This window comes from Silene latifolia, chromosome 11 (genome assembly GCF_048544455.1).
Source record: "Silene latifolia isolate original U9 population chromosome 11, ASM4854445v1, whole genome shotgun sequence".
Taxonomy (NCBI): domain Eukaryota; kingdom Viridiplantae; phylum Streptophyta; class Magnoliopsida; order Caryophyllales; family Caryophyllaceae; genus Silene; species Silene latifolia.
In genome coordinates this window covers 67,137,940-67,155,269 of record NC_133536.1, presented here as the reverse complement: position 1 = coordinate 67,155,269, position 17,330 = coordinate 67,137,940, and the positions used below count along the sequence as shown (strand labels likewise).

The window sequence follows — 17,330 nt, the reverse complement described above, 5'->3', positions numbered from 1 at the left end:
TGTGTTTTGAGGGAGGTATAAGAAGGAAGAGGAAAGGGAAGAGAGATCATTCCCTCCCACACCCTCTTGTAGACTTTACGGTTGCTTGTTCCGGGTTTTGCTCGGGACTAGCAAAAGTCTAAGTGTGGGGGAGTTTGATAGCATTGTTTTGTGTCGGTCTAAGAGGGTGATTTTATCACCCTCGTGTCTTTTAATATGGGTCTTTTAGTATGATTTTCCTAACACTTGGCATAGGGGTTGATGTGGTTGAACTTATGTAATTCACCTCGGTTGGACGATTGATCCTCATGAACGGAACCCGAGAGGCATAGGGCACCCTTCAAAGGTTAAGACAAGCACAAGGAGCTCCCATGTAGCCTAGAAGCCAGCTTGAAGAAGTAGGAGTGAAACTTGGAAAGTAAAGAAGGAAGCAAAGTTGAAGTTTTTGAAGCTGAACTCCCGAGATGGTGCGCAGCCTGCGCAGTGAAAGTGCGCGACTGCGCGAGTTGCGCGACTGCGCCTACGTCGAGGTGCTGCGCATTTTTGGTTTTAAACACGGGCTTAAGGAAACATTCCGTGTTTTTGGGCTTGCTTTGAGGTTTTTAACCTAGAAAGGAGTGCACCCATATATATACCCCTCATGTTTGAAGACCTATTTATCACCTAAGCATTGAATAATCTCTAGAAAATTGTAGTAAGCAAGAACAATTTATTTGGCATTCAAGTTGTAATCTTTCTTTGTTTTTGGGTTGTAAGCAAACTATGGAAGGCTAGTTCTTCCCTTACTTGATGTAATTTGATCAAAGTATCCAACTTTGGTAATTGTAAGACTCTTAAACCTCTCTTTATTTATCTAAAGTTCTTTCCTTGTGCTTAATTTCTTTTGTTGAGTAATTGAATGTTTGGGTTGACCATCCTTGCATGTTATTTACTTGACTAGTGCAAATCCTAATGAAATGGTTTAATTTAGTTGGGATTGTTGAAGCAAATTTGTTGTTAGTTGATTTGGTTTAAAGGATTCTTACAACAAATAGGAAAGTTCTTGTCTTTTGCTCATTTGTATGGTTTAATCTCATGAGGAATTGATCCTAGCTTCATCTTTTGGTAAATTCTTAATGCTCATGCTTAGTCTCTTTTCATGGTTTAATGATTTGTTGCTTAAGCTTGAAGGGTATGTGTAGATGGTTTAATTTACATGTATCAACATCTTGAGGTGATAGTAGTGGGTAGATAATTGTGAGAGAGTAAAAAGAGTCAAGCTTTACCATTGTTGGGTTACTAAGAGAGAATTACATCAAGTACTCCCCCTTACATTGAATCTTGCATACTAGTTGTTTGTAGAATTGTCTCAATAGGAAGATATTCAAGTTCTACTCTTATTTCCATGTTTGTTTCTCAAAACCAATCTTTTTCCATCCATGTTTTCTACTTGTTGACCTTTGTTAATACCCATTGTTTGTGATTAGTGCCCTTTTGATTTAGTTTAAAGTGTCATTAGCATCTTAATTAGTAGTAGAGACCCGCTTAGTAGCCATTAGTTTACAATTCAAGCTTTAGTCTTATCCCCTTCTCTTGGGTACGACCCTTTACTTCCACTTTGCTATTGTTTTAAGTTAAAGTTAGTAGAGTCAAAGTTTAGGTTATAAATTGTTAATTTGATAGTTAATTCTAGTATTACGACACCTAGTATTATTGCTTACCAGTTATATTTGACAGAATTATGAATATGAGGTCCTTAAGCCTTTGTATTAATATTTTGGATCCTCATAACTAGTTTTATCCAAAATTGAGGTCCTTATAGTTTACTTTACTCTCCATTTTGCTAACCAAACAAAAGAATTTTCGTTCCTCCAAATCTCGGAAACATGGCCGGGGTTCCAAAATTACTTAGTGAATATGATAATATGAATACAAAAGAAAATCAACCTTTTTGTGCACTTCAACTAATATTGTTTATTTGCGCTTCATATTTGTTGAGACTGTTGTAGAGTTTTCAGGAGAAAAAAGATTACGCGTCTGATGTATTACCTCATATTCTTTTAGTTTTTGAGCATATATGGATTTTTTTCTGAGCATACTTGAATTTATATGTATAATTTTTGAGTAATATTGTATAATTTTAGTTTGATGTTTAAAGTGAGTGCTCAAAAACATTACACTAAGACTCATAATATTTAAAGCAAAACTCAATTAATGTACTATATGGTCTATAAACTGGAGCTTTCGGTTCAGCCGTTAATTGTCATGGTCATGGTGTTGACCTCACCTTAGGTTTCCGACATTACTTGGCTGTTGTTTAAGGCGAGTACAATTTGCATTTAATCTACGTATGTAGAACAAATTTGGATTTTGGCATTTTGGTACAGAGTCATTTTATGCCGTTTGAATCAAACAAATTTGTCTCCAAGATCATTTTAATTTGCACGGTCTATTCTAAATCTTTGAATGAAGAGGGAACTCGGAACTGCTATTTTTGTACGTGTACTGCGTAAATCCCTGGGAAAAGATAAACTCGATTACTAATAATAAGACAAGTGTAGGCAGCACTCTTTATCCGTCATGCAATATTGTGAAAGTAATAGGGATGAGTAGTCAAAGAGATGCTCACAAATTCAAAACAAGTTGATGGAAGTTGTAGTATCTAAATTCTAAACTGGGATTAGTTTAGAGTAATATACTTTAAACAAGTCAACTCTTTTAGTACCCGTCCTTCTAATTAGAAGCAAGAACCAAAAGTCAAACAGAAAAGTCCCGATTTAATTTTCCCTAATCAGGTGATCATAAAGTATAGCACTACCTTAAAGTGCTTAAAAAGTAGAGAATCTCTAAATTAATTAACTAGAAACTAAACATATCATGTAATGTAGCTTGAATCATATGGACCGCTGGTACGGTTAAACTAGGTTTAAACTATATTAACCTCATTACCACGTGTCTTAACCAACTCTTGGACACCATGAATAGGTTCCTTGCTTAACAAAACAAAGTATGAAGAACCCGGATGGAAAAAAATGAAAGTATAAATTGACTATGTACACTTGATAGAGATGGAATATGACTTTTTAGTTTAGTCAGAGATCTCGAGTTTGAACTTAAGTGAAATGGATCGAGTATTTGATAAACAACTTATTATGCAAATATCAGCATATTTAGAGTTAAATGGTAAATTGGTCAATTAGTTCTCATTTTATGTCTTTGGCAAATATGGAGTTAATATGTTGCTCCGTAGTGTAAATTCACTAATGCCTTTACTAATCTAAAAAATAAATCTCATGCATAATTTGCTATTTACCGAACAATTAATGATAATTATGTTACTGAGATTTGTTACTCAAACATGTTATTAAAATCTGCCGTCGCACTTGCTAATATTATCTACAATTAAAACTACGTAAGCTAATTGTCAAACATGGTCCAACACATTTTTTTTGGCGTGTACAATAATAGATGCACAAAACTTTGGAGAGACAGTCTCTCATTAAGTTATTGAGAGACCGGTTTATCGTGTACTTTTTATGTATCTTTCAAACCCTTTTACTATTGATTGTGACTCAAAATGTATATTCTAATTCTTACATGTTTTCATAATAATTGTAACTATTTTATCATATATTATAATCATTTTTATTAGAACCTCATTTTATAACATATGTAGCCGTTCTATTACTTTTTGTGTCATTTTTCTGTCAATTTATAATTGGTCTCTCAATAAGTTTATTGAGACCGTTTCTCAGACGACCTACTAGAACTAGAGGTGGCAATCGGGTCAGACAGGTCGGGTTTGGGTCGGGTCACTTCGGGTCGGGTTATATCGGGTTCGGGTCATATCGGGTCAGCATATCATTTCGGGTCGAGTCGGGTCGGGTTCGGGTCGTTATCGGGTCGGGTTATTTCGGGTCAAATGATGTATCGGGTCGGGTCGGGTTTGGGTCGGGTCATTATCGGGTCCGGTAACTTAATCGCATTACTATAATTTTTTACCATTAAATTTAGTTTTTAACCTATTATTTGGTTTAATTAATCCATTACTAAGTCAAACATATCAATATAAACACAAAATCACTTTCATTTTGATCAAAATTAAGCTTAATAATTGTCGGGTCATCAATTTAATCGGGTCAGTATCGGGTCGGGTCAATGTCGGATCGGGTTCGGGTCACTGATAATCGGGTCGTGTCGGGTTACAAGTCGTCATCGGGTCAGGTCGGGTCGGTTTCGGGTCACAATATTTTCGGGTCCGGGTCGGGTTTGTTCGGGTCGGGTCAGACTTGCCAGCTCTAACTAGAACCCATACTATCTAACAACTATGCTTAGACATTCGGTTTCTAATATCATCAAGTGAATTGAGCGACTAAACTAGCATGGTTTAAAGAAAGACGTGGATGAGTTGAAAGGGCTACATGATATTAGCAAATCGAGTTAAAAGGCAAACAGAAGTTTGGTGAGTTATAATGTATGAGGTATATATTCTCCATATACTTGCAAGAGAATCACAATCCCTAATGTCCGGATTTTCATAGTGTTGTTAAAAATGCATTAAAAATTTTGTTCCACTAAAAATCTTGCGGAAAAATTCAGTTCGAAATTAACTCTCCCAATGAATGATTTCAGGACATGCCGGTGCTAGGACGTTCCAAAGAGGAATCAAACCAAAAGAAAGCCTACAGTATTACAGCATGAAACACAAGATTATTTAAACATACGACAATGACCTGCATTGTTTGGAAAATAGCTATAATAAATAACATGTCAACGGAAGTCCAAACCAACAAGAAAAATAAGAGTTGATAATCTACGATTCCAGATAACACTCACAAACCACCTTCCACGAATCGGTTTGCCCCAAATGTAGTCTCTCAGATAACAAAGGTATCCCTCCTGAAAAGTGCATACCATCATTTTTTATGACAGCAAAACGCATAAACACAAATTCTCGTTGAGACCGTATCATGATAATATTATCACGAAACCAACACATGTGGGGTGGCATGACTAAAAGGTCTAGCTAGGACTGGCCTCAGGAGAACCATCTCCATATGAGACGAGACCTTTTTTACCAGGTGAGCTGACCGATGATGACCTTGACCGAGACATGGTTGCTTTTTTTGGAGGTGGTGAACCCTTAGATGATCCAGATGCTGCTGGACTCGGACTCCTGCTTCGGCTCTGACTAGAAGATGAAACACGCTTATCAGCCCGAGGAGATGCACGGTATCTAGGCGGGTCCACTGGAGAACGACTACGGACAGGGCTGCGGCTATAACGGCGGCGGCGGTAGGGCGGACTTCGTGACACACTCGGACTCCTTGTTCTGCTTCTCCTGCTCCTGTATCTGCAACAAGCCAGAGAATTATCATCACATCAACAATAAAAATGAAATTTATTCCTAAAATGATTCCCCAAATTCTCAGAAGGCGCACCCTCAAGATAATGTTACCATGACACTGGCCCATGTAGAATAATAAATGGGGCGATGCTTTAATTTTTAGTAGTGTAATTGGCATTAACATTCAACCGTCTCTCTGAAGACCAATTGAAAGATTTGGGGTCGGCTAACAAGAACCCTCGAACAGAACCATACATTTATTGGCCATCGCATGAAATCCACCAGAAACTGGAAGTTTTTTTTTTGGTTCAAATTAGCGCACTTACGGCTGTAAATGAACTGAGCCTGCTCGACAAGCTCTCGGGATCGGCTCGGTCAAAGCTCGGCTCGAGATCTGTCAAACTGAGCTCGAGCTCGGGCTCGAACTAAGCTGAGCTCAAACCGAGCCGAGCTCGAGCACACTAAGGCTCGGCTCGGGAGCTCGTTTGAAATATTAGTTTATAAGATAAAATTACATAATAATTGTTATTATAAGCCAACAAAAAGATAATATTCTCGTTTGAATTTGAATTTTTAAATCAAAAATTACGTTATAATTAAAATAATGCTCGAAAAAATGGTACGCAAACAAAGCTCGGGCTCGGGTTCGGGCTCGTAAAATATTATATGAGCCGATCCCGAGCCTTGATTTCAAGAGCACGGGTTCGGGCTCGAACTCGATTTTTACAATATGAGCCATGCTCTATCATAGGTAAGCTCGAGCTCGGCTCAATTACACCCCTAAGCGCACTTAGTCGCGGGTAAGAAACCAGAAATTGAAAGTTGTGAATCTGAATTAGTATTTGTTAGGCATGTAAAAACTTGTCTCTCTTTATACCTTGGTGGAGATTTTCTAGGACTCCTGTAGCGTCGTGGTGGGGAACGATCAGAGTAACGCCTGTGACTTGAGAATCTGTAAATGAGAGCAAACTTGACTTAAAATTTAACATGAATCTCTGTAAGTGCAAAAAAAAATACGCAACTGTATTTGATACTTGACAACAATATATACTGCCAAGTCCAAAAAATGACAAGCAGGAGTACCTGTCACGACCAGCATAACGATAACGATCAGGTGTGGGGGTCCGGTATTTACGAGCAAAAGAGTATCTGTCACTAAATCCTCTGCCCCTTCGGATACGCTTTGGAGACCCATCCGGGGAAGCACTTCTGGACACACTCCTCCGACGAGGAGGACTTCTAGAATAGCTACGACGCCTGTAACTCCTTCTGGGTGACCTAATAGGACTACGGCTAGCAGCTCTTCTAGAAGGTGCCCGTCCCGAGCTTCGGCTTATGCTTCTATGTGAAGATCTTACGGGACTCATACTTCTACGAGAAGATCGGACTGGGCTTGGACTGCTTTTTCTGGGACTTCTTCGAGGTGGGGACTGAATTGGGCTTACACTAGCCTTCCTTCGAGAACGGCTCCTTGGTGGGCTCGCGCTTGGACTCTTAGCAGGGCTCCTGCTTGGACTCCTGCTCGGACTCCTAGCAGCGCTCTTAACTGGGCTCCTGCTCAGGCTCCTAACTGGGCTTCTGCTGCCACTCACTGGACTTCTGCTTATAGGACGACCTCTTGGTAGAGCTTGAGGGGGACTCATACTGGCACTGGGGCTTCTGCTGGAATCCCTGTGTGGAGTTGCACTCCTGCTCCTGCTCCTATTCCTCGGACTAATACTCATACTCTTACTCATGGCCCTTTTAGGACTTGCACTTCTGCTCCTGACCATCAATAAATTCTCAATACAAAAAAAAGGTGTTGAACATAATCTTAAATATTTGAGAAGAATGAATGTAGACCTAGATTTGTCAGGGTGGTCCTCTAGCACATCAGGTTGTCTGTCTTCACTTCTGCCAGATCTTGTATCTCTGTCGCGGCCATTAACTCGCTGTTCTCCATTTTCCTTGGGAAATATATACTCGTCAAATTTCTCAGAACCTTCAATTCTTTCAAGATTGTCGACTGCGGCCACATTCTCTAGCAACAGAGAGTGGTTTCCAGCTGCAGAAGCTCAAATTATCAGGGAATAAATATTCAGAAAGTACAACCATGCAGAAATAACATCACCCTCACAAAACAAGAGCTTTGCAAAAATTATGAGATATCAAGAGTTATAGCTTTATTGATAGAAGAATCTAATACTGAGTTTGGTGCCAAATAAATACTGACTTATATCTTGTCCACAAATACACAATAGAGTGCAATAATTAATCCAAATTGACGAACAGAAAAGGCCAACATGCTTTTACACCAGAGCAAAAGAAAGTAATCATACACTAAGCTGACGCCCCAACAGGGGCCAGCACCCAAGTAAACTCTCCTGGATAAGGACCAGCCTTAGCAATATTAAAGCAGAGACATACATTTAAGTTTCATATTTTAAAAAATGAACAGTTTGATCAGAAAGGTGCTTAAAATGCATTGATAGCTTGTTGACACCACTGTGATTAGAATACTTTACAGACCTACATAATGTCAAGTTTCATAATATGCACATGAGTGCCAAGTGGACAAATTTGACGCGAGTCTCAAGAACATCAGCAACAAAGGTGAGTCTTAAAGGCTTAAACTATGAAGATACAATTGTCAAACCTAATACCAAACCAGTAACTGAAATACATGAGAAAAAGTGTGTACTATAATGCAGAAACAGCTAGATTTCTACATTAGCCTTTAAATGAAACTACAGGACAAGCTCTTCAAGCTAAATTTCCAGGGTAGGATTTTATATCCAACTACAAAACTCGGGCAAACGTAATTAAAAGCGGCAAGTCTGCGATTAAGAGAAGTATCATAAAAACCATGATCTTATATCCAACTATCGACAGGATGCGAGGTACGCACGCAATAAACAAAAAGAAACAAAAAACAATGCCTCAATATTGACCTGAACCCGCATTTAAAGATAGAAGCCATAGCTACGTTAACTAAACTCAGTTGCAAGTGTCGTGCAGGTGAGTATCTAAAAGTTAAATAAGGCTAATATTGTGAAAATTCTCACATTTTAGCCAAACATGAAATGCCAGAGGGTTGTGTCTTAAGGAGCGACATGTTGACATACAACACAACAACAGTCAACTGTTTGACGTAACATAGGCATACAGTAATGCACACACAGCCCCAAGTTCTCTAAACCTAAAGGTCTAATTGCTCGGTGAGAATCAACTTCCTCTAGCAACTAGCATTAATGTCCCATATCAATACTACATAAAACAAATCATCTCCCAGATCTCTAAAGAATCTTGAAACAACTAACAACAGATTCAACAAACCAAGTAATACCACAGATTTGCGTATTATTTCACGGCTAAATGAGAAGCTCAAGATATGCACAGTAACCCAGTCTTTTATCGCCAAAATGCTAAATGAGAGTCAACCAGTTCATCATATAGCAACAAGTGTGCCAAATCGATTGTGGAGAACATATGAATTGTCTCCTAGATTCCTAAAGGATCTAATTCAATAATGATTGAAAATAGAAATTAGCGTTAAGGACAGTAGTCTAGTACCAAATTCAAATAGAGTTACAAATTTAAACTTATTTACAGTAACCCGGAAAATAATAGCCATCTAAGCAAACCAAGCACACAGCGGCAAATATGAGGTCAGTATATATGTTCCTTTTTTTCTCAGTACAATCATTTGACGCACTACTAGATATTATGTTCAACCAGAAACAGCATACCTCAGTGTAAGACAACTTAAAAACATGCAACAGAATCGACCATACCTGGTTTCTGCAGATCTTGTTTCTGATTGGGCTCTCTAGCTTTGATTTCATCGTCAGAGCTGCTCTCAGTCTCGCTCTCACTATCAGTATCACTAAGACTGCCCAAAGCCCTTCATAAAAAGGACGCAAAATATCCATCAATATTTATTTACATTATTGATCTATGCCAGCAATATTCAGAAAAACAGTAAAGCATAGAATTACGTGAAATCAAGTTGAGTGAGAACTAACAACATTTAAGCACATTATAAAGTATATATGAAGGTAACACGAAAAGGATGTAGAAAATATAAAGTATAAGATACTTTCAGTAGTTCAGGTTTCTATAATATACTGTATGTAATATAATGGAAAAAATTTTATGCTATTCAAAAGAGGACATTCTTAGACCGCAATAAAATGTCATATTTTCAGTCTATGATTTGAACTTTGAAGTTATGTTACGACATTGAACCATTTTTTCTTTCTCAAAATATCAACATGTAAGTGACATAAATAGTTTAGCAAGCATCGCAAAAGAACTGAAAGAAAGGAGAGAGAACGGGTAGTGAGGAAAAACTTTCGCGCAATGGGAAATATACCAAGTATGCAGCTAAAGACCCATAAACTCTAAAACTAGATGCAAAAATAGTGATGCAACGCAAAAAACAATGTTCAACTGAAGTTCTATCATGACACTATAAATAATAAATCCAACTACTAGTATATACTCACCTTTTTGACTTGCGCCTTGACCGCTTGTCATGCCTTTTGCGTTTTTTGTCACGTTTATCTTTGCGCTTCCTACGTCCGTGTTTGTCCCTCCGCGATCTCTTTCTCTTCTTACGCCTATCGTCACTAGATGAACTGAGGTCTGATGAGGATGCATCACTATCAGAATCAGAATCCGAATCAGACTCTGTACTATCCAGTTCACTATCAGAGGAACTCTCAGACTCAGATGAAGAATATTTTCTTCTTTTCTTTCTCTTGTCCCTAGATGATTTCTTATGTTTCCCTTTGCGTCTAGCTTCCTGGCCATAAGCACCCGAGCTTGCTTGCTTTCCCAACTTTTTTCTGAGTTTCTTCTTATCTGCATAACGAGCAGAATTCAGGATAACCAAAGAAAGAAATCAACACTCAAACTAATTTGTCTGTCTTAGTTTACGAAAGCATGGCACAGCTCACCAAGTCACAAGCCAGAAATTAATAGTTGTGCATTAAGGTGCCACCGCCAAGGTATAGGAATAAGCAATTTGCAAAAAAAATTCTAGTTCTTTTCTTCTGCCTTTCCCTTTGCCTCATATTTCTAAGCTTTTAGTTATCTAGAAGTTTGACTTCTCTAAAATCCAAGAAAGGGATGAGGCTGAAAATAATTATTTTGAAAATACAAAATTGACTGCAAATAGAGTGTACTCGTGTGTATTGTAGCGTCCTCATTGTTTTTGTGCCACTCGCCCTTTTAAAACTAAATTGTTAGTACATAACCTAACATCAGAAAAGAATGATGATAAAGTAATAGTGTCATCTATTTAATAACTAAAGGAAATTGAAAGTCTTGTGAACGTATCATTCATTCATTCCCAAGAATTGGAAAGTCATGGGAATTGCACAAAGTGACTTAGGTTGAAAAGGAAGTTGAAATTCTTGTTAAAGTATCATTCCCAATAATTGAAAATTGATAAGAATTGCCCGAAGTAAATTTGGTTGACAAACATAAGTTTAAATTCGCAAGGAATTTTCAATTACGTATGGGCTCGGCAAGTGACTTCTTCTAACAAGGATATCCGTAAGACATCATACTTCCTATGTATAAAATGAATCATTAACATAAGGCCTTGTTTGGAGGATAGAAGGATTTGGAAAGAAAGGGAGGGGAGGGATTTGAAGGGGGCAATTTCCATTGTTTGGATAGCAAAATGGGGATAGAGGAATTTGGAGGGGAGACAAAATGGAAAATGTTTTCCCTCAAACATAGGAAAGATTTGGAGGGAAAACTCCCATCCACCATTCCACCTCCCCTTCCCTTCCCTCCCCCCTTTCCCCCTCCCCTCCCTATCCCTCCATTTTTGATATCCAAACAAGGCATTAGGCAACTTCTATTCACAAGTAGAATTTTAACTTTCCAAGAAGTAGATGGATAACGAAACAAGCACCCTTGGCAATAAGGTAACTTCTTTTCATAAATATCAATACCAACAAACAAAGGTTATTAAGCATATTCATTACCGCTCTCACTAAATTCACCGCAGTTAACAATTTTAACTGTGACAGCTGGTTTGCCATCTTCATCACCCACATTTTCTATTTTCTTCAGTACCTCGAATCCATACACAAGCTTCCCGAAGACTACATTTTTCCTGTCAGCACAAAAAAAAATGAGGCACAACATTCTGGATAAGTTTCACAATACATCTACCCAGTTTAACCATCCCTCATCGAACACAGTAGACCAAACTACCATCAAATCACAGGAGTCTCAAACCGTAATACTACATCCTCTAGCATTCTGCTGAAAGAAGCAATAACCATGCTATATTCAGAGTAAACTAAATCAGAGAGAAAAGAGGTGGAAAGTACCTGTCAAGATTGTGATTAGCCTTGAACAAAAGACTGAAAATAGATCCACGAGTATCACGATCAGCAATCGACATAGATAAAAGACCAGGTTCATCATGCTTAAGCTTTGGCGACTCATCTGGAAGAAGAACAAGGCAAATGATGAAAAATGCAAACATGAAACAACAAGAAAGCACCACAACATCTACAACTCCCAACATTAACATATACAATCAGCTACACAAGCAAATATCCATGACAGGAAGGATTATCTTCAGCAACAATCTTACCTATGTACAAGCATGCTACCATGGTAAATGCACATGTAACCAACAAGCAAATTCTTGTGTATGGTCAGCAATCAAGATGAATAGCTAATCCTAAATCTAATCTCTTTGATTAACAGATAGGGTAACTTTGCTAATAACCCAACATGCTTCATCTGCGGTTGAAATCTAATGGAAATCCGGGATAGAGGGGATCTTCTCTGGTAACGAAAAAGCCCTCTAGGGTTAAAAATGAATCATTGACTCGTTTGATTTATTTGATTGAAAGGCCAACATTGAATACTGAAATCAACGATATGAAATTGTAAAAGGAAAGAGGTTCTCCCATACCCACCTCTATCCTCAGGCCTTGCAATGCAGCATCACACCAGGCAAAAATCTAACATGTCCAACACATTCATTCAGTATCTTTTACAGAGAACGCCAAAAGAACAAACAATACAATAATGGAGTAAGTTGAAACAAAAAAGACCCCCCTCCCCATATGCATAATATAGACCGTTGAATCAATGGTTATAGTAATTCGCTTACCAAGTTCAACAAAAAGTAACAAACTGGCCACCCTAATGCAGACACAAAGTCACTGTTTTCACCAATCAGATTCAAAGTATTTACCAATCAGATTCAATCAGGTCACAAGAAGAACAGATAAAAAATTAATAACCACCACAAACGCCAACAAGATTCTTTCTTCAAATGCTATTAATCAAAGATTCATAAGAAGGGCATACAATCTTACCAGGAAATTTATCGGCATATATACTTTCGCCAGCTGTGCCTGCAGAACATTTAAAAAAGGAACACTATTACACACAGTAATATGGAGATCTATGGCAAGGTAGATAACCAAACCAGAGATGTGCCTTCAGTAACCACAAGAAACAAATAAAATAGCAATTAATAAGTTTTTCAAACCATAATCCTATTTTCCCCACTAAAATGCATGCCAATGAATTTCATTACCTAAACATGAGAGAGGACAAAGAAGACATGCAAGAAGATATTAAAAATGAATCACAAGTAGGCCTAACCAGCCAACAAAGAGAACCAAATCTATAGATCCTGACTGTTATACGACAAAAACTTACTCCTTTTGTTATTTCTTCCACTTCCAAAATGGCACATTACGTAAGGACTAAGGAAAATAATAAACAATAAGAAAAAGTAGCAAGGAGAAAAGGGGGACACTTGTATGAGAGAGAAGTTTTTGACCAAAAGAGAACGTGGAAGAATCATAGAAATGGACCAGAAAGAAAAAGTGGACGAATCAATGAAAATAAGGGAGTCTATAAGACCGTAAATGCATCTCATGGACAAATTGCATATTACACTCCGCATAAGACAAATCAGTTAATGACTTAGTTGTATGCATACAACGGTCTCAAACAAGACTAATGGATCCCAGGTTACCAAGGTAGGTCACAACATACACAGACAATGAACCAATATTAACAATCATCGAATTCCTAACAAAGGAAGCACCAAAAAATAAAGTGGTGAATCTCAAGTCTCGCACATCATAATATTGCTACTGGTAACAAGTTACAATATCGTAACAACAATTTTATTAGATCAATCCTAAAAGAAATTCAGCAATCATTCTCTCGATGATGAAATATCGAGGATGGACATATCGTATACCTTCTTGTCTAAGTAGATCACCACCCTGCAGAAAAAGAAAAGAAAACATTGATCAGTATTTAGCAGAAGACTCAAATTTCCATACATCTAAACACAGCCATACACGTAGCGAATATCTTTACTAAATCATGATCTATAGCAAGTACAACCTTAGAACTATATCTTTAGAAAAGCAGGTGGGACCATCAGCCCTGTATCCTACAGCATAAGCAAGGATAACCGACAAATGAAGGAGCAAAGACAATTTCCAAGTCATGCAGACAGAAAACTAGTTTAGGGTAAGAATTTAAACTTCATCAAATACAAACTAGAGAATAGGAGCATACCTGAGCCATGGAACCCTTCATTATATGATGGAAAAAAGTTCCTTTGTAGTGCAGAGGCTTCCCTAGTGTTGGGCCAACACCCTTTTCGCCTGCAATAGCATAACATAAAGCGTAAGACTGGTGGACTACCAGCAAAACAACTTCAGAAAGAAGCAAACAAAACTGTAGACCAATAAAGAGAGTACATAAAATATTGAATCCAAATGGAAATGAAAGCTTACATCTCATATATGACTCAGAAAAAACTCATTAATACTGATGAAAGATAGTTCAGAAATAAAGACGCATGTACAATAAGGCTCTCATCTCCCAACATTTTTTTAAAATGTTTGGCTGGCATTTTGTTAACAAAGTAAAATTGAGACGACAGCAAGCTGTTGCCCCACACACACACCCAAGAAAACGAATAAAACAAGAAGGAAGAACCGATAACACATAAGTAGGTTAACGAGCAGCTCGGACTAATTTACCAGTGCATAACGCGCGAAAGTTCTCCGCGGTCCTTGGAACAACATCAGAAAAGAGCTGCAAAACAGGAGACCAATTATTGATGCTTGGAAGATTTCTACAAGTTAAACAAGCAAATTTTCATCTTCGGTCATTCGGAAACAGCCTCCTTGTGGGTAAGGCTGCGTACATCCGACCCCCCCCCCCCTCTCTTACCCCGCAATTTGCGGGAGCCATTGAGGCACTGGGGTAATGTTGTTGTTGTAAACAAGAAAAAACGGGAGGTTGGGAAGTATTAGTGTCTTAGTGCATTACACAGATAACAGAATCCAGAATCAGTTCAGAGTGTGGAAATACCTCGAATACCATCTTTTCAAGAGGATCTCCATCAATACAAACGTCCAAGAAAACCAGTGAATTTTTCTTCTTGGTCATTTTCTTTTCAATCCAAGAATTTCAAGCCAAATTCCTTGCAATCTGTTACTAAGAAGAAAGCAGGAAAAATAAAAACGCAGCAGAAAGCATGCCTCATAAAATTTACAATAACAAAGAAATAACATCCAGTGTCCCGAAAAAGGCAAACGTCCTGTGATTTCCTATACAACCAGGATAAGGTCCTTCCAAGTTCAAACTATCTCACACTGCTTCAAGCAACTATTCTCAGAATATACTTACTCCAAACTACCAAGCTAGTAAAGCAGCCTCTTAACAAGTATTCACACACTTTATTAGGTTCACCACTCCGCTGCAAACAAATTTATTAAAACGGCCTCAATGAGTGAATTACTCTTAACTAGTACGGAGTATAATCATACAATCCCAAAACCATAGTTGTGCTTTAACATACCAACAAAGTTGTATCACTCATATTTTGGGTATCAGTGACAATGCAACACTCGGACAACCCATCCATCCCCTTGCTAAGATTCCCGGACACATATTTTACTTGATGTTACCCTCCATCAGGTACCAAGTTCGTGAAAACCCCCCTCATGATTATTAGTGCTTCGCTTATCGTTCATTCAAAGAAACTTCACTCCAACACGAACACCATCACATCTTCAAAACCTAAATATACTGTAATAGCACAGCAATTCATATTCCCACTTGGGAAAAAAACAATTCCCTGAAATCCAGTAGCATTATCACTGATTCGCTGACCACACCCGACAATTGATACATCTTACATGTGATTCTAACAACTACAGGATCCTACATTCCTACCTATCTGGGAAAAAAACAATGGGATCCTAAGGAGAAATTTAACAATAAACAAACGGAGTCCACTGTCCGCCAAACACAATTCTACACTAAAGCGAGTGTCATAACACAAACACTAACTCCATGCATGGAGAACACGAATCACCAAACCACAAGGAGACACTAACTGCTTGAAAGTCGAATACCTCCAACATGACATATAATAAAGGATGCAAACTAACCACTGAACAGCATAACTGAAATATCGACAACCAAACAGAATTACACAAAATAGCAATTACGAGAATCAAGCAAACACCGGATACGTAAGATAGGTAATTCCTTCATTACCTCAAGGACATCAAAATAACTACAAGATGCAAAAATACAGAATTAAACTATATAATCACGTGTAGTACAAATCACCTCATTCAATATAAACAGAAATCATGAATGCGAAAACCTAACATAACAATTTTGGTATCGAATCGGCGATGCAAAATCAGTCAAAACAACAGAAAATAATTTGAAGATGCGAGAATAAATTAAAATCAACGGAAATTCAAAAAGTAGTGAAGAAATCAAAAGAGAGTAGTTACATGAGCTGATGGTGGCGGAGACGGCGATACGAAGGCGCGGTCAAATGTCGCCGGCGACGGCGGATGAGTGAGAGCGAGTGAGAGGTGAGGTTGTTGATGAGTGTGTAATGAGAGAGATAGTGTGCGGCAATAGAGAGCATTAAACTTAGGGTTTTCCCATTCTCATTTTTGTCTGCCACCCAATTTTCTATTTGCTCACAAAAATAGTTGCACCACCCGATTATATTCCAAATAACACTAATTGATGAGGGTTTGGAATGGATAGGAATGGATTTGGGTAAATCTAGTGTTTGGTTGGCTTGTTTTGGAATGGAGTTAGATACCTGATGGATTCTAACTCCATTCCAATCCCCTAGAATATCATACCTAAGTTTTTACCCAAGTTTTCAACTTCATTCTCCCATAGTGTAAAAAATAAACATATCAAACAAGTTTAGAGTGGTATGGGGATCTCAATCCATACCTTTATGGTATGAGATTCTAATCCATTCCATTCCACCTTCTTGAACCAAAGGGCCCATAAGACTAAGTTTATCGGTCGGTTTGGGTAATGTAGGTCTTGAATAGAGCTGATCATAAATTCTTATGAAAAATATAATTAATATATGGGTCAATGTGATAACTAAGAAATATTTATTTGAAAAATTATTCACTTTTTTAACATAAGCCAAATTCAGTTTGCTCCTGGCAATGACGTAAACTCAGGAGTATCCGGGACATGTAGGCAATGGTAGTAAAATCAAATTTTGGACTGACAATTGGGTTTTTTCTTATCCTCTTACTAGAAATATAGATGGTCATAGTAACCTTGATTTAAATCTTTTGGTTAGAGATTTCATAACCCCTGATAAACAATGAGATGTCAGTAAGTTATCAGATATAGTAAATAATGATATTGTTAACCAGATAGTTAATATTCCATTGCCGCAAAATGATATTCCAGATACCCTTCTTTGGGGGTTCTCTGTGGATGGAAATTTCTCGACCAAAACAGCAACATGGTTAGCATAAGGCTTGTTCGATAGAAATATTAACAAATGTGAATTTTACTGGATTTGGAAACTAAATGTTCCTCCAAAATTAAATTTTTTTTCTTTGGAAAACTTGTGTAGATGGTCTTCCTACGAAAAGTAGGCTTCTAAGAAATCATATAATTGTCCCACCTCAGTGTGTTTTGTGCAATCATCAAATTGAAGATAAAAATCATTTCTTTT

The 17,330-nt window shown here is 37.8% G+C and overlaps 1 protein-coding gene across 8 annotated transcripts; it reads right to left on the bottom strand.

The window, feature by feature from the left end:
* Nucleotides 1–4,671: 4,671 nt before the first annotated feature.
* On the bottom strand, nucleotides 4,672–16,334 carry LOC141611718 (uncharacterized). 8 transcript variants are annotated; one of them, XM_074430320.1, is made up of 14 exons: nucleotides 16,117–16,334; nucleotides 14,675–14,800; nucleotides 14,341–14,395; nucleotides 13,871–13,959; nucleotides 13,545–13,569; nucleotides 12,643–12,681; nucleotides 11,638–11,755; nucleotides 11,287–11,417; nucleotides 9,793–10,150; nucleotides 9,079–9,188; nucleotides 7,148–7,349; nucleotides 6,389–7,063; nucleotides 6,183–6,257; nucleotides 4,672–5,311 (listed from the first exon to the last, which is right to left on the bottom strand). In XM_074430320.1, the coding sequence occupies exons 2-14, from the start codon at nucleotides 14,750–14,752 to the stop codon at nucleotides 4,981–4,983; spliced, it is 2,286 nt and encodes a 761-aa protein (XP_074286421.1). In that variant the 5' UTR covers nucleotides 14,753–14,800; nucleotides 16,117–16,334; the 3' UTR covers nucleotides 4,672–4,980. The 8 variants fall into 8 exon arrangements, with proteins under 8 accessions (XP_074286421.1, XP_074286417.1, XP_074286419.1 ...); XM_074430316.1 differs by having other exon boundaries at nucleotides 6,389–7,069; nucleotides 16,117–16,321; XM_074430318.1 differs by having other exon boundaries at nucleotides 6,389–7,069; nucleotides 14,675–15,062; nucleotides 16,117–16,313.
* Between the last annotated feature and the right edge of the window lie 996 nt (nucleotides 16,335–17,330).